The sequence below is a fragment of the Stegodyphus dumicola genome, chromosome 7, assembly GCF_044657685.1.
Source record: "Stegodyphus dumicola isolate Sdum_Otavi_A_Nest chromosome 7, ASM4465768v1".
Taxonomy (NCBI): domain Eukaryota; kingdom Metazoa; phylum Arthropoda; class Arachnida; order Araneae; family Eresidae; genus Stegodyphus; species Stegodyphus dumicola.
The window spans coordinates 157,553,293-157,572,111 of record NC_140774.1 but is presented as its reverse complement, the minus strand read 5'-3'; the positions used below and the strand labels follow the sequence as shown (position 1 = coordinate 157,572,111).

Genomic DNA, 18,819 nt, shown 5'->3' with positions numbered 1-18,819 from the left:
GGCAAATATCTTCTAAAAATAACTGTAAAATATTTGTATCCATTAATTGATTCAGATACACACTTTTATTATTTAAGTATATCAAAATAACAGTTTCATGTTCCTGAAATACAAAAATTATGGAAAAAGTTAAAGTAATATTCTTAGAAGCATATGATATTAGTCACCAGATGCAAAATTATAGTTAATTTTTTGCCCTAAATACAATTTTATTACACAGTAGTCAAATGTGTAACTTAATAACATGTTATATAAAAAATTAATGATAATAAGTTTATCAGAAATGAATTAATTCTGCATAACTTTCTGCACTTGAAAATTTTCTACACCTGAGGGGAGGGAGAGATCTAGTAAAATTAGATTTATTATAACTTCAGTTGGACCAAACACCTTCTCTCTATATATATATGCATCACTAAAGAAATAAATAAAATTATCATGCTTAAAAAACAGATATACCATACCAGTTTTTTTTTCCCCTTTACATTGAGAAATAACAAACAGTACAACACTGAAAAATACTATCCTTGAAATGTTGTTTAAATGAAGAAACACACACCATCTTTTTATTTAAGCATTACACTTCAAAAACAGATACACATACCAATTTATTTTCACTAGCCTTTATACTGATAACATGCCATATAAAAATGAAAAGAATTATCCTTGAAATTTAGATAAAATGAAGTAACACAATGAGAAAATTTATGCACACGGACATCTTTTTTCTATTGCATGTTGCCTGACATAATCCACAAGTGCCTAAAAATGTACCCAAAGAAATGCATTTCAATATTAACAAAAAATTGTTTACAGATTAAAATTCATTCATTTCATACCAGTATTATAAAGAGCATGCATGAAACAAATCTGCTTTCCCATACTTTTAAGTAAAACTTTTATACTGGAAAATAGACTATAGACTATATTTCTATATATTAGAAACAAGAAAATACTAATTTGAATGTTCTGCATTCATTTCTAAATCTTTACTCCATTGCCAAATTGTATAATACTGTGATTATAAATAAACTTGCACAATCCTTGCAATTATTGAAGTCAGATTATATATATTTTGTCTCACACTATTCAATTTATTCCATTGACTTCAGATGTCAATGTCAAAATTCTGGAAGTTATTTTAACCAAGAAACAGTAGTGGGCACCGTGCATAAACAACTCATCTAACTTTTTAACAATAGTGATTATAAAATAAAGAAAAAAATTATATATCATTCCAACGATATTGCAACTATAGTATAATGTTACATATATCTTTAGCAAACATTCAGATTTTATCTTGACTTTCCAAATTATTATTTATATTTTAATAAATTTCAATATGCTAATGATTTTCATGTTACATTAGTATAAATTCCACAATTAGCACAGGAAAAAAAAATTCGCGCTTTATATTAGAAGAGAAACTTCTTTTCCACATTCAAAACATCTACATTGGCGATGTTTGGCGACGGGTACATTAACCCTAGACTAATTTAATTATAGCTATTATTACAGAAATTAGCAGATACTCAGGTTATTGTACACAAGAATTTTACTTTACTTGCACATTATAAACATCAGAGAAGATATAAACTCTAAATGAAGGCGTAATTAACATTATACTTACTAAGCAAAGTTCAGCGCCTGGACCAGGTTTCCAATTGTCTCTTCGGCAATTATTTACCCATATTTTTCTTCATTCTTCATTTTTAGGAAATTTTACCAATGTATGACCTTTCCGTGAATGATTTGAACAATTAATAGCTGTACATCCGCGCATTTTACACAAAAAATTGTTGCACCGTAACCACACAGCCGCCATTAAATCTCCCACTTGGGAGCGCGAATGCCTGATGATTCAGCCTGGTATATAGGAGCCTTAGGAAAACCAGTCGGGATTCTCTTTCCACTCGACAGCATAAGGGAGAGCGAGTCTGGCCCCTTCAAATTCCGTCCGCGGAAAGTGAAGTGGAAAATCTCCGAACACTGGTAGTGCGGTACGAAGTTCGAATCCCGCGAACGGGCTGGACGCATGGGCGTCATTACTAATATATCATTGGTAATGACAGATATATCATTGGTAACTTCCGGAAGCATAGAAGTTTAAAGTACAGAAAATCTGTTTTAAATATATATATATATATATGTATATAACTGTATAAATATATTAACAGATGCAGTGAAAGAAATTGCAGTACATATATATTTATACCCTTTTTAAATCGATTCCACCAACGGCCGGTAAAATTGCTGAACACTAGAAGTTCGGTCCAAGGTTGGAATTCGCGAACGGCCTGGTTGCATGGACGTTTTCGTGATTTTCCATGTGTTACGTGTATACGAGCTAGTTTCCCTTAGAATGTCCTCCACGAAGGCAACCCTCACTTTAGGCAGATAGCCCTCGAGGCCTTGCCGTAATTACATAACCAAAACTAAGCATTTTTTTATCTGAATAAATATACACAAAACTGATGTAATATTTAAAAGTAGACCACATTAAAAAATCTGATAACTAATTATAAATCTTGCATTATAATATTGACAAGAATTTAACCGAAAATTGCACAGGAATTTAACTTGTTTTATACAGGAGATTCTAGAAACTATTGGAAATTGACATTGATATCGGTACAGTTAAAACTACTTAAATAAATTTTTTAACTCAAAGCAATTTAATGTAAATGTTGAATTTAGGATGTGCATAGTTTGAATTATATACTGCATATTCTTTAATGCATGTCTAATGTATTACATTTTTATACAATACAAATTCAAATAAAAGTAGAGGGAAATACATTATCATTTAAAACATGAAATTAAGTACATTGATATATACATTAGTTTAAAAATTACAATTTAAAATTAAAAGTATGCACCCCTTCTTTATATGTGAAATAGGAAAACACCAAATATATTATTTTCACTAAAATTTAATTAAGGCGTTGGTAATGTAGAATAAATAAATATTGTAGAATCGTCAGCATCAAATGCGTTATTTCTATGGCGAAATACTCGAGTTTTTCACAAATCTTAAAAAATTAAAATATCTATTACGTGCACTTTCGAAAACAATTCGTGACCTCCGCCGTCCTCAGTTTAGCTCTAAAACGAGTCAGAAACTTAAACGGCAGCTGTCCAGTTGACGGAAAAATTTCCGACGCGTCGATCTCTGTAATGATCGAGACGATGACACCAGACTCGCTCTCTGTCGAGTAGATCGCAAAAAGCGACCCGTTCTTCTATTTCGACGGTGTCCAGACTAGGGCCATAAACGAATGCGAAACTGTCTGGTCAGAGGGTAAAAATACTTCTCAGTGGAATTATGCCTAGCTGCGCATGAATTGCATATTTCTAATATAGTACGGTGCGTTTCTAATTTGCTGCATACGAACATTCTGGGCAGTTTGTAGTTTTCTACGTAGAGTTTTAGATGAATACGCCCGGACTGGATAAGCGTAGCAGAGCATGGGACGCAGAATGGATTTATAAATGAGTAACTTATTAATGAGAGTATTACTAATGAATGTTTCTGGATGTTTCGCTGCTGTTAGAATCTGAAACTTAGTCTTTAATGAAAATAACATGGATTAGTATAAGTATATAGGTATTCTTAGTGAACCAAATGTGAGACACTGTATATTTTATAAGATTATAATTTATCAAGCAAAGCAGTAATAACAATTTTGGTCAAGAAAACATCTTGCGCAATATGCTGCAAAATAAGTAAAAAATAAAAATTGTAGAAAGCTCGCCTAAAAGTTACCAAGAGCTGCTGCTCCAAAAGGTTAAAGACGTTTTCAAAAATTAATACACATGAAAAGCAAATCATTAGACATGTAAAACATAAATACAATAAAATTAAATAACAGAAAAAGTTAAAAAGTAAGCGGAAAATGGTAAATTAGCCCAATTCGACATCCAAACAGGCTTTTCAAGGGAAGTTTCAATTATTTGAACGTCGAATCAAGCTAACCCCATTACGCGTTTCGCCGAAACAGACAATTGAAACTTTTTCGCTAAAAAATTTTTTGACAAAGTGTCTTGGAAATTCCAATAGTCCCAATTCTCTGTTCCAATTTCCCGACGCGTCCGTTCAGAAAGACACATTAAGGTGTTAAAATATGTAAATCAAAATCAAACTTTCTAAATCTAGTCTAAAATTAAAATCAAAACGAAAATAAATAGCGATGAGCTATTAGTCCTAAAAATACAAATACGATATTCGTATATTCGGGCTGGGCCTGCAAGCTTAAAGATTAACAATTTAATTTTCAAAAACTGTAGATTTTATGAAACTGTAAGAAAACTTGTAGTTAATAATCAATATAAAATAAAATTGAGAAAAGAACAACTCAGTGGGTCTTGCTAAGACCAAGAAAAAGTTGTAACAAAAGAAACAAAAAACTGACCTTTGGCGATGTAAAGCTGTCCCTCTGGAAACATGCAGAAAAATGGCTGCTAAATTCAAGCGTCTTATTTTTGGATGACGTAGGTAGGGGGGAGCGAAGAGTTGTGGGCGTTTAGCCAATGCGAAGTGATTTTCGTTATCTGTAACTCGTCTCCTATTATCGGAGGGGGCCGGAAACCTCGGGAACCGTGTGAAGAGCTCAAAAAATGGCGTTTGGCTTGTAGAAGGATGGAAAAAATTTTTTCGAAGTGAAAATGGCAAATTCAGCTAAAACTATAAAAACTTGGCCATTAAAGCATGAGAAAAAGGAAAAAACAGTAATTTGTTAAAAAAGTCGTAATTCTTCAAGCTAGCGGGCGATCAAGCTACTATGAAAAATGAAAAAAGCCCGATTTGTTAATAAAAGCAGTAAAATTGGCCACTAAAGAAATTTAAATTTAAAAATATGTACATAATAGTATTTAAGATTAAAGTGCCAAAATTTTTTAGGAGGAAAGAGAATGAATAAACAAGAATTTTCTGTACATTTTTACAATAGATTCTCTGAATTAGTCATCCTTCTTAAACCGTCCGTAGCTTTAGGTATAAAAAATCATTATCTAACTCAAAAAATCTATAATTAGGTAAGGTTAATGCCAGCTTTGGTCAGGGAATTTTTAATTATTTTATGTGGTATTTGGTTACTTTTTAAAATAGTTACGAAGTATAGTATTTCTTCTTGTAAGTGATCCGCAGTATTGCAAATTCTTTTCATTCTAAGTAGCTGTGAATAAATTGTGTTGATTATTACTCTTTTGGAAATATTTGAATTCCAGTTAGTGAGTTTTAGTGTGGAAAAATTAAATTCTCTCCTTTTATCGTAAACTTTAATAAAACGGTAATCAATAATATGTAAATCAAGGTAGACTATATCATGCTGTTCTGTATTGGTTTTATTAAGTTTTAAGCAAGCAGGGTAGATATTAGCGTTTTCTATTTTGTTGTAGTTATTAAATGCTATGACATCATCAATATATCTATAGATGTGTTGGAAAAAGAGACTTTCTTCCGTTCTGAGTGAACGTACATAGGTTAGTTCTTTAGTGAACAGGAATAATTCACAAACTGAAGTTGAAAAATTCCCGCCCATAGGTATTCCCTGAACTTGTTTATAGATGTAATTGTCAAACTGAATAAAATTATTGAAGAGAACGCTGGTAAGGAATAGCTGCCATTTTTCGTTGCTGAGAATGGTAGAAATTTGTGGAAATAAATCTGGAAGAGCAAGTAAACTTGTAAAAATTTCTTCGAGTGGTAGAGATGTATAAAGGTTTTCAAAGTCGTAGCATTGGATATGTTCTATTTGAAGGGAATTCAGAGTTTTAATAACTTGTTCATTACTAGAGATCATCCAGTTGCAATGCAAACCTTTAAAATCATAGTTATTGATTAGTTCACGAATCATACGAAGTTTTTGCGCAAAGAGATAATCTATTTCTTTGAGATAACTTTTAGTACTATTAGCTATGAACCTGAATTTAATTGGAGACTTATGAAATTTCGGTAAGGCATAGAGATTTGCAAACCTGTTGTTATATTTCTGGGGTTGTATTTTAAGCCTTTTATGTAGTGCTTTAAATTTATTTAGAAGAATCTGAGTATTGGAAGTTATTTTTTGGTAAGTGCAAGTGTTATTTAACTTTTTATGCAGAAGGTTGTAGTAGAAGTGTTGTCAAATAATACTAAAATTGTTGCTTGCTTTGTCAATCTTCGTGATGATAAAGTTATGTTGCAATTTTTGAATGAGATCCTCCAGGCGTTTTTTATTGTGTAAAGAGTTGAAATTAGGCGCCTTGAAGAGCAAACATTGAAATTCTTTTATAAGTGCAGCTTTCCATTCAAGAAAAGTTGTAGTGGGTAAATTGGATCTTGTACTAGCAATAATAATAAATTTATCTAGATCATTATTGAATTGTTTGAGGCAGACGTGTCTATTAATACTGAAAGTAGGACGAAACTTGGTGCCAAGTTGCATAAGGTTACGTAATTCAGTATTTTCTATAATATTAAGATCTCCTGTGACTATATGTTGGTGGAAAGGATCGACATATTTTTTGTAGACAGGCATTTGGCAGTAACAAGTGCTATTATCTTTTATAACGTGGTGGTTTATAACTAGTTGACCCAAGGTTTTTTTCAAATTTAAAACAGGGTTGAATCTGGACAGGTTGGTTAGGAAGCAAGTGCTGATATTTTTTGAAAATGCTAGGAATTTTGAACTTATCGTAAGAAGGGTGTTTGAACTGAATAGTGCAAAAAAGTTTTTTGCGAAAGAAATTACTGTTTTTTAGTTTAAAATTGCAGAAGTCTAAAATAAGATCCTTGACTATTTTGGAGCATTGAGACGGTTGATTTACTGTTTTAATCAGATTCCATAAGGTAGTATTCTTAAAGGTATGAAGAAGTTTTATGGCATTTTTAACGAAATCTTGATGTCCAAGGTAGGAATTAAGATTATGAATAATTAATTTCAGATCTTGTGACGAAAAAAACTTTTTGTTTTTAGCATCACCTCCTCTAGTTCCTCTGTTAGTAGTAGTGCTAAAAAATCTGAATTGTCCATATATAGAAATCTCGTGCTGCCTATTAGTGGTATTACTGAGATATGCATTCAGTCCGTAAGGATAAAGTGACTTATTTTGAAGTATGTAAATCGACTCCTTAAACAGTCGAAGTTTGGTGTTAGGAACAATATCAAGCACGTTAATTTCTATGTGATCAAAATTATGTTGATAATAATGTTCAAGAATAGCTGTAAGTTGATGATCTTTGGTGCTATTATTGTTATTATTTTTAAATCTTTTAATATGAGATCTATGGTTATTAATTCTGAGGTTGAGAGGGTTTTTAGTTTGACCTATATATGCGAGAGAACATTCTTTACAGGTGATCTGGTAGATGCAATTGTATGTCTTTCAAAGTGATTGTGTTTTACTTGCAGTAGAAGGAAGTGGAGTAGCATTAGCCTTACAGGTTTTTCAAAGCTGGTTGCTTCATTTAATTATTTTTATGTTATTTATCTGAGCCAGTGATTGAAAGTAAAGAGGGAGCTAGCCTGCTTTACAGTGCTTTACAGTGTTTTAGTGGAAGACTAACCTATCGTGAAAGTGGAACTGTTAACAGTTCCCGGCAACTTATAAGCTAAAGCTCAAAAACCTGAAAAACTGAATATATCAGAACTTAATGACACTTTTTTGCGCTAATAGCTGCGAAAAAGAAATAATTTATCAAGCAAAGCAGTAATAACAATTTTGGTCAAGAAAACATCTTGCGCAATTATAATTTCTCATGTTAATCCAATACAAAAAATGTGCTTTAGTGGATTGAAAACTGCTAAATAAACAGATCACGCATTTAGAAATAATATAGTTCATTTTAATTTATACTATATATTATGACTTCCTCATGTCATAGGTAATATTTGGCACGGATATTAATTATATTTTAAATTGTTTTTTTCTTTTTTTCCGTTAATTCTTATTGCTGTTTTAATTGTTCTCCTTTTCTTTTTGGCTTCGCTTTTCACTTGCTCCTGAATCTGGCAATAAGCTATGACATGAGAAATTGGGAAACTCGTGATCATGCTTCTCTTTAGAAGAAAATTCACGTTTTAATTTGGGTATAATTTAAATTGTAAGAAATTTGAGACCTGTAATTCTGTCAACAAATAACTTCTAAAGTTCTGATTCTAAAGTTACTGTGTGAAATATGCACGGATAATGTAAATTTTATTTTTGCAAGTAAAAAAGATATTTTCTTATTTATATTATAATATAAAGGAAAGCGTTTAGAAATATATTCAATTCACAAGTTTCTGTACAAGACCGATCTGCTATAAACATCCAAAAACCGTAGTTGACGTTTTGAAGGGCCTATGAGAAGGGCGCTTCCCGTGACGTCAGCATACAGGTTATTAAACGCTTACGGGAGAAAAGAGAGTTGTTGTTCGCCATTTTGGAAAGGTCCCTAGAAATTGGACCTATTTGAACTATTTGTCATAATCTGCCGCCATCCATCCCTTGTACCTTAACCAAAGCGTTATCGTTCTTAAATTTAAAAGTAACCCATTTGGACGGACCGAGGTAAGTGACTATTTTATAATGCTACCAAGTTTGAAAAATAGTTAATAGTTTTTTTGTTTCGGTGAAAGTGATCGGACGTCTCCATCTTTTGTGTGTTTTCGTTGCTGAATGTACAAGTAAATTTTTTAGGGTAATATTGAGGTAAGCACATGCAGTAAATTTAAATTTTAATGTTTAAAAATGATTGAAGTTGTGTTCGAGCGAGATACTGCGCAATATCAAAATTACATGATAACATAATACAGAGTGCGCATAATACAGATTTAAATAAAATGAGGAAAGAAACTTTTTCGTTCGCATTTCTCTAATCCAGGTAAGTATTATTGCATATATGAGTTAGATATTTGAAGTATGTTTTTGTCACTAACAAATTTTTTGGTGTATCACTATTTCAAGTTTTATTGTGTTCGTTATAAATTGGTTTTCAGAATTTTTGGGAAAAAGTTCATTTTTTCTCCTTTAATATATGTGTATTGAACAAGTAAACAAATAAAACACATTTTTATTATAATGTCAATTGTTTTATCTATGAACGCCCATAACTGATGTTAACTTCGTTCATTGACGTGCTTTCGTGAACACAGTTCCTACAGACTTTCGAAGCTGTGGCGTACAGTTAAAAACTATTTAAGTAGATTTTAGTTGTACGTATTTCCATTTGGTGTTAATCAACATCATTTTTCAATATCTCAATACATGAGCATGCTTTTACTTGTTTTGGAATAGAACTCTTTTTATTTACGTAATTTATTTTGTCATGTTGTAGTTGTCGAGGGTTCGCGTAGTTAGATCGATTGTTTTCTGCCCATTATATTTCCGAGTCATTAGTTTTACGTGTATTCGTTACTTTATATTTGATGGAAAAAATTTGAAGGTGACAGGTTGCTGACCTCGTAACTTAAAAAATGTGCAACCTTGTCATGCTGATAGTTTAAAACTGTGTAACGGTTCCATTAAGGAAACTTAATTTTTGTTCAGTTTTGTTTTGAAATTATTGAGTATAATCATTAATCTTTTAAAATTCTGGATTACTTATTTGTTTGTTTATTGACAAATGTTTTGGAAGATTTGTACTCTCATCTGATTCTTTACCTTATAAAGTAATAGATTTTAGTTGTGTGCTTAAGCTAATCTTTAGTGCAACTGTAAAGTCTTTCTTGAATCGTATTTTGTGTTTTTAGCTTATAGTACTTCTATCTTTGCAAGCAACAAGATCTGATTATGAAACAATAAGGTTTTAATTTCTGTTTAAAATGCTGTTAAAGTGCTACATTTTTTCATTAACAAAAAGCAAGAATTTTAATTTGAAAAGTAGCTATATTTATTATTAAATAATTTTTAGTCCTTAACCGATTTATTTATTTTCAGATTTGTTGAATTTTTTTAAAATATAAATTTTATAAAAATAGGGAGCGGACCGTTCCCTGGGTGCAGTGCTCTGTACTCAATGACTTCTTCTGATCAGCATGTCTGCAGTTTCGGGGCTAAATCCAAAGGCGGAGAAAGGAAGGTCGAAGTATGTTGCACTGGACATAAATAGCCTTTATAAGGGAAAAAGTCTAGAAAACCCTAAAGCTACTAGTAAGTACTTTTATTTCTGTCTTAAATAGTGCATAAAATTAATACTGAAGTATTCTTTTTGTTCTATGATCTGTCCTGTCTCTGATTGATCAGTTTAAAATTAACTGTGTATTGATTTTGCAAGCTTTAGTAGCTGACGAGAAACCAAAATCATCAGCAATATTGTACATCCTCGTCCCCCTCATTCTTTCAAATGTTAAATGAAATATCTCCTGCAGCTTCAGCTTACTGCACAGAAACCAAGAGCCATACCTGTAAGACTTTTGGGCCCTGCAAACCTTTCCCTCATTAACTTCCTGCATATCTAAGCACAGCTATCTGAAACTGTCTTTTTAGGACCAAGCTTCATAAGTCCTCCATACTTTAAGTATGTTAAATCTCCATTCACTGTATCAGCTTCCCTCAAAAAGTCAAAATAAATCCGTGTTGTTACACAAAGTAGTAGCAAAATTCCTATATAGAAACCCCTGCTTCTCCAAAGTTGGCCTATTATTTGAATAAGTCCAACTAACCATACTTTCTGGCAAACCCTAGTACTTAACATACTTAAAACAAAAGACGTACTGAAAAATAGAAAAAACTTCTTTGAAATACAAACCATAGAAAATAACAAACCCCCAAAACGAATGATTCCATGCTCACTGCACAGAAAAAAGAAGGGAGATGCTGAACTGAAATTGCAGACTCCAGCTTAAAGATTACCTTAAATAAAACTGTAAATAACAGGGTTATCATAATTTTTAATTAATCGTGCTGAAAAGGACTAAAATTTTGCCTTCTTTTCTTCAGTAATAAATGAAACAAATATCTGTTTTATACAAGATTTTGCTATCTTCAAATGAATTTGACTGGTATTCTGAGAGTTATAATTTTTCACATTGCGTTTCCAAAAAATTTAAACGTTTGAGAAGGAGAGCAGACCGTTCCCTGGGTGTATCTGGACCCTGGACCGTTTTCATCTTCATGGAATTTTAATTTTTGCATTCTCTACTGTTGGGCGATACTGTATATTTCTCGAAAAATGGGCTTTTGTTTTCATCAGTCGTTAAACTCAAGTCTCATTACTACGAGAAAATAAAAATATACTCTGTGCAAAATCAAATACCATGGAAAAAAATGTCCATCGAATCTGGGAGATAAAATCTGCATGTACTGAAATGCACGTATCTTGCATGCTTTCTAGGTTACCACATTGGTAAAACTATATTTGTGATGGTGCAAATCTCAGTAAACTGCGTTTCAAATCAAACAATGAAATAACATAAAAAAGCACTATGCACTACACAACAGAAATAGCTACCAACCTTATTTAGAAATTTCTCTTGTCTTCAGTCTGTGGTGCACAAAATTCCTAAACAGCATCTAAAAACTTTCCTCAAGCCATGTTCCATGTTCTCTTTCTAACAGAACACTTTATATAGTGACCATTTGAACCTTTCTTGTGTCAAAGCCATCTGAACGATCTTTACGTTCAACCATATGCATTTCCTTTGTACAAACAGGACACTTATAATTGCTACTAAGTCAACCATTTACACACCAGTCAATTAATGCTTCCCCCCCCTTCGTTCCAAACTATAGGAATTTCAAATTAATCTTACTACATTCAGCCTTTTTATAGTGTAAATCACAAAATAAGCAACTTCCTAACCAGCATCCAACACACAATCAAGCCATTACAAATCTTTTCCCATCAGTAAAATTCAGGCAACCAATTACGTCATAATAGGGTTTTCATAACATTCAACTAATTAGGTTACCATAAATTAAACAACTTGGCGATAATCCAACGGGCACCCTTTACTCAAGTTCCCATAAATGAAACAACAACTTGGCAAGGGCACCGTCAAATATAGACTAGCCACTATATTTCATATTGTAATGACCTTATGTCATCTGTCTTTGCAACATGGTGTGTTGTCTTGCGAATCATTTTCAGAGCGTGTGTGCAGATAATAAGAACTAACTTGTTCCATTTAGTATTCAAAAAGGGAGAGACTGGCAAAATCTGATCAGAACATAAAATAAACCAGTTTTATCTTGGCAGAACTGACTACCGTTTTTTGCAGATGGTTTGAGTGTTTTGCCCATAGCAAAAGCGTTGTAGAAATCATCTCTATGTGGGTAAACAGTGGTATGGAGGTCTCATAAATTTAAAATTCTGATTCATTTTTGAATGTTTTACAAGAAGCTGTGATTTTTTGTAAGTAATAAGTTAGTAATAGAAATGTTCAGGTGTACTGAAAATTTGAAACAAAGCATAGCAGTTTTTAAAGTCTATAAATTTTGTGTATGTTAGACTGGCTAGTATTTTATACATTTTGCACATATATTGCATATTTGTAACAGTGCATCAGACGGTATTTTGTAAATATTAGAACAGATGGGTTACTTAATGAATTAAACGGTCTTCAGTATACAAGAAAAGCATTATTATAAAACCTTCATTATGTTTATTTCGAACCTTCTTCCTATTTCTTATGTCTGTCACAGGAAGAAAGAAACTAGCTGATAAATCACTTTTCTCACAGTCATGTTTATCAATCTGAGTTTGAACAATTCTGTTAGTTTTTGCTACACGATTAAAAATTTCTCTGGTTTTTGAATTTCTGGTTCTCTTGCTTTTTCCCATTAGTATTTCAAGGTTGGCAGCTATTAAGAATTATTTGTAATAAATTAATGTCTATGTTTTTCTTTCCTTTGTATATAAACTAAGCATATTATTATTAGAAATTTGCACTTTTTGACCTATTTTTTCATCCACTTTTTATTTGGATTTTCATTTTATTAAGTGCTTCAAAATGATTTTTATTATCAAATAAATATTCTAGCAAAACTTGAGCAGGTGAATAATTGTTTGAACCAAGCATCTTAAAACTTCATGCCTTTAAAAATAATTTTAAATGCTTTTTCAGATACAAATTACATTCATAATGTAATCGAGTAATGCACTTTTGTAATGTTGAAAGAGAAGTGGGAGTTCTTTTGCATTAGCATTGACAACAGTGTGTATTACAAATGTGGCGTTATTGTGAACTGAAAATAGTGAACTCTTCAAAGAGTTTTTCAGTTTTATCTGCACCTGCTGTTTCAGCATTTGGTAAAGTTGCCGTCTTTATATTCTAATGTACTCATGGCAGTGCTAATCTAGACATGCACATACTACACATGATTGTGGCAGGTAATTCACTTTATTGGAGGATGAAGGGACATCTGGCTGTAAAAAATTTTAATATTGGCTGTATAGATTTATTTTGTAATTTTTTTCTTATAAACTGCTTTTCTTTATTGTGATTTAAGAAAGGAGAGTACCTGAGAGCCATAACAATAGCTGATGAGTTATTTCTTGGGGGGCGGGGTCAGAAAGTTTCATTGACTGATTTGTTTCTTATTGGAAATTATTATGAATGGGGTTATAAGAAAAACTTTAGAACTTTAATGTATAAACAACTGCTATTTTATTCATCATCAAAAGAAATTCAATAGAGCATTTAGTACTCTTAAACAGGGTTGCCATGCTACCGGGAAAAGTCAGGAAATGTCATACGGCGATCCCCAAAAAACCGAGTATTGTGGCAACTTTGGAAGCGATCACTTTGTTGACGAATTATGTATTGGATGAGTGTCATTCGGGCAGCTGGCATAGAGCTAATTTTTGCAGCTCCAATCAGATTGTCTTTTAGAAAGGCAAAGCCAGTTTCCGGCAAGTTTGGTTTCCAGTAACCTTGAGAATTAAGACTCGCATGTGCAGGTTATGTTCAACTAAAGGAAATACCTTCCCATTCTTGTACACAACAAAATCGGTTTAATCCTAATGTACGGTACCATGGAGGCTAGAATAGCCCCCATGTACTCTGTTCTAATGTATGTCTATGTAAAGAAAGAAAGGTTCTATAGATGTAGTGTAAATCAGTTGCTATAGTGCCACTAGAAAGCAAAGAGAAAAACTTGCAAAGAGATTTAACAACGGAATGTGACGGCGAGAATTTCCCCCTCCGCAATGTGTACAGGAAATTGTGGAGCATGTGTTAAAAAGAAATGTTCTTTGACTTTCGCGATAATTTATAATTGGATTTCCGTACTTTTTTGCCCAAAATAGCTAATCTGTTAATTTACTCGCACAAAAAATATTTTCTTTATTTTCTTTTCCTTTAAAGTTTAAGAAAATTTAAAATGATATTCTTTTTATGCACTCTTGATAAACTTGACCTTCGAACTTAGCGAACTTCGGCGACAGATATATCGTGCATACAGAGCCGTTTCCGCCTACGTTGGGATGGAGCCATTCCTGTTGCAGAGAAGTTTATCTTAACAATACATATTTTCATGCTACTTTGGTAGACGGTTGCATGGATTTTTTGCGATTTACTTTGGTGCGGTTTTAAGTCGTCAGTCATCTTGAAAGACGCTGTTTTTATGTATTTTGCCCATAGTAAAGTAGTCAATAAATAAATTGTTAAAATTAATGGATTAATTTTTTGTTGAAAACTTGTTTAAGATGGCAGGCAAATGTAAATAAATACATTTACTACGAGTATAAAATACTAAAGGTTAAATTATTACTTTCATATAGCAATGAAATAGAATAAAAACACCGCTATAAAATATTGCGCCTACGTTTAATTGGATTAAAATATTACTTAAACTGAATATCTAATTAAAAACCATCATACCAATGTTTCAAAGAATTAAAATATTACTTAAATTCAAATACTTTAAGGTATCCGACTACGCTCAATACTCTAATTTTGAAAAAGTCTACAAACAAACTCATTTTTAGTGTTAATTAGCAGAATGCTACCTAAAATGATAAAAACAATTTATAAACATATTATTAAAATGTAATTTTTACTTTTCCTCACATTTTGGATAAAAAATGTATTCAAATTTCAGTATCACGGGATTAGTTCTCTCAAAATTATTTATCAATATTTTGCTTTTATTTTTTTCACATATATTTATTAAAGCATAAGGAATAAAATGGACTAAAATTGAAGTCATAAAGAAAAAGTCTATTAAATGTACCTGTTTTGAGTACACACACTAGCTATTTTTCGAGAAATTTTTCTCTCTTCATTTACAAAATTGTCTGCAAAAATCTTAAATATGTATATAAACCTGAACTTTTAGTCCATTTAATTCCCAATATTCTATAGAATATTTGTGGGAAGTATCATAAAATTGCTATAGTAATATTTTAAGTTACGGTGTTTTTCATATTAGAAATGTTGACGAAAACAAGTGTTTTAAAAAAACAAATTTAAAGTTTTATCTTTAGAAAATATATTAGAAATTGATAAATTGCTAAAACCGCCCTGTTTTGTATATTACACCTTCTGTTAACTCTATTTTAGAAGTTTTTTTTCTTTAAAGGAGCTCTTAATTTTTTTCTTGCGATTTTTGCGGAATGTAAAGAATGCTGTTTTGAATTGACAATCAGAGTTTTATCAATACAGTTATATCCCTTGACAGTATATTGTCCATGTTTCATATTAAGTTTTGCCAATATTTTTAACATACCCAAAAATCCATTATTAAACTATATTACTCCGATATAGGAACCAAGACACAATGTTGCCAACTCAAGAAACACTTGTTTTGGTATGATGCGTTATTAAAACTCTCATTGTTTTGAGTTTCGAAACACACTGGACAGGATAATGCAGAAAATACAGATTTTAGAATTTCAATATCGAATATTCTATTACCAGCTTCATTACCAGCAGCATTATTAGCTTCATTATAATTTTCAGAAAATGTTTTATTGTTTCCTAGTTTCAATTCACTGGCAGAATTTTTCACAGTATATCTTTTTCCAGCAAATCATCGTTTTTTAGAAAGAAAAGTTCCACGCCGACCCTTTACGACGTTTGCAATAATAAAGTGAAAATATTTTTATCACAATGTTAAAGTAACAAAGCAGAACGAGATAAAAAAATAATACTGAATAACAGCAAGCACGCAAAATCAGAGTGTAATCAAATCAAAATGTAAAGACAAACGGAAATTTTGCCAAATATGATACTGAAATTTCGAAAGTAATCTTGCTTCCAAGCACATAATAATAATACATATGTTTCAAAATCATCTTTTGAATATCGCCAACAGTATTCAAATAAAATATTCTTGCTTAGAGTTGTCTGTGTTCCTTAAATATCAACTTCCGGCCATTTAAACAGCAACTTCCAACTTTTTAAACAGCAACTTCCGGTTCATGGTGTAAAACAACAAAAGCAATAACTCTACTTCTAATCACCGGAGAGACAAAACAAAAATAGTTTTTAGAAGCTAAAATTATAAGCTTTAAATTAAAGTAATAAAATTTTTTTGAAAAATTTCTTCAAAATTCAGAATTAGTTAAATACCTTAAGTAAATAAGAACGCTTCGTACACTAGAGGTAAAATGAAAGCAATTAGAAGTTTACTGCTGGTAAAAAGGAGGAATGTCTAATACTTTGTTTACCGTTACAGCGGTTATTTCTTCCACCGTGTACCACGTAGGGCCGTCCTCAGAATCGGCTCTTTTAACAATCTTCATCTGTGATCCTTATTTCTCGCACTTCATTGAAGAAACAATTAGCCAGGTTTCTTCCAAAAATTTAAAATAAATTTCTCTGACCCTTGTAACAATTTATAAATAAATCTTTGATTAGGAAAGCCAGCTTGGCTCAAATAAGGTCTCAAAGGACAATTTTTTGATTCCGATACCAATAATTCTTGGTATTTACCAATAACAACATAAATCTTTGAAAGGGACATATCCGTTCCCTATGAAATCTAAGGAATTCGAAAAGATAAATAAAATTTTAAAATGGTGCGGTAATGCACAAGTATTCAGTAACCAATCAGGGAGCTGATTACAGCTCGTTAATGCACAAATATATTCTGTAACCAATCAGGGAGCTGATTACAGCTTGCTAATGCACAAATATATTCTGTAACCAATCAGGGAGCTGATTACATCACGCATAGAATTAAAATTATTTAAATAATCATAACATAATAAAATCATTTTTAAATGCAAAATTAAATTGTATTTTAATATTTAACAGCCATAAATAATGTTTGAAACATTAAATTTATAGATATTAAAACCAATTACTTTTAAAGCAAGGTGACGTCATTGATTACATCATCCACAACATAAAATTATATAAAATATCACAAAATTTTTACTTCAAATAAATGCACAAAATTAAATTGATTTTAATATTTAGAAGACATAAATAATATTTAAAACACTGAATTTATGCATAATAAAACACATTATTTTTTACATAAAATGACAACAGAGTATTGGTTACCATAAATAAGTTGTCCAGCAATGGGTTTACTGTAAGTCGTATCGCTCCCCCCCCAAAAAAATCGCTAAAATATGTGCAACTATCTACCAAAGTAGCACCCATATTTTTTTATTCTAACCTCCATGCACGGTACACATGGGATTTGGCAACATTATGATGAGCAATCTTCAGTGGAGAAAACAACTGTTATTATAGCTATAATAGTAATGCTTTCAGAATTATATATATATATATATATATATATATATATATATATATATATATATATACGTCATATGTAATTGGCAAATTTTTGTGTTTTCAAGTGGTACCATAATTAATTTACCTCTCGACTTCAATTGGTACCATAATTAATTACAATACGCACTTTGCGGATAGACTGGAGCTTTCTCAAAACACACCACGAAAAGTCGGGGAATTTCATTTTCCTCTTTGTGGCAACCCTGCTATTTTCTAGTAATTTGATAACAATTAATTTGAACTTTCTATATGTATGTGCCTTATATGCCTATTTAAAGATGAATATATTCTTGAGTTGCAAATAATGTTGTGTTTTCAACCAATTTCTGACAATGTTCTTAACTAAAAACAGTACTTTTTTAACTCTTTACTGGTAGAAATGAAAGCAGTTGCTGTATATTTTAATAAAAATCAAACGCCATTACTATATTAATGGAAAAATGTAACAGAAGAGTAGCAAAGTAAATTACTTCAAAGGAATTTAAATTTTAATGTTTTTCTTGATGTAGGTTAGTTTTGTTTGTTAGAAAATTAAGCTTCATCAGCTCTGAAGCAAGTAGTTCTGATAGACTTGGTTTTGAAAAGTTTAAAGGAAATCCTATAAAGAAAATTTTGATGCCAAATTGAGAAGGAGAAACCTAAGCCAATTATGCTGTCATATTTTTTATGAAATTTTTAAGTGCTTTTTTTAGCATAATTTTCTCATTCAGTTTTATTTCATATAAATCGTTTAGAGAACTGTAATTTGTTCCTACTTGGATTTTCGCCAGCATAAAATCTTGCAGAATTACTAAATGAAATGAAAGCAGAAAAAATAACATAGAATTGTAAAAATTTAGTCATAGGTACTGTTCTGTTATCAGGACCAGATTCAGAAATGTATAGGCATATGCATACATGTATACACACATTCGTGCTTATGTATACGTGCAGGCATGAGCACATACGTCCATACATTTCTGCCTCCAGTCTTGATAACAGAACAGTACCAAATCGTGTTACAATCAAATTTAATAACTTGAAATTGTAATTTGGAAAGTGACTTTTCTCTGTCATGGTTCTCAATTCGAGTTTGAACAATCCTTTTATAAAGTTGTTGTACAAAAAAAAAAAAAAATTCTTGATTATTGTTGTTTTAAGCTTGGCAGGTATTAAGAATTCT

At 31.4% G+C, this 18,819-nt stretch overlaps 1 protein-coding gene across 10 annotated transcripts in view; it reads left to right on the top strand.

Annotated features, from left to right (window-relative positions):
• The first annotated feature begins 8,337 nt into the window (after nucleotides 1–8,337).
• The window catches only part of LOC118204556 (uncharacterized), a 109,632-nt gene continuing 99,150 nt past the window's right edge, over nucleotides 8,338–18,819 (top strand). For 4 of the 10 annotated variants that reach the window (XM_085820962.1, XM_085820961.1, XM_085820960.1 and 1 more), the window contains exons 1-2: nucleotides 8,341–8,532; nucleotides 9,942–10,113. In XM_085820962.1, the coding sequence (XP_085677088.1) occupies nucleotides 9,999–10,113 (115 nt within the window). In that variant the 5' untranslated portion in view covers nucleotides 8,341–8,532; nucleotides 9,942–9,998. Of the gene's footprint in view, nucleotides 8,533–9,941; nucleotides 10,114–18,819 lie in introns of all 10 variants that reach the window. The other 6 variants (XM_085820963.1, XM_085820958.1, XM_035376868.2 and 3 more) reach the window with 4 other exon arrangements.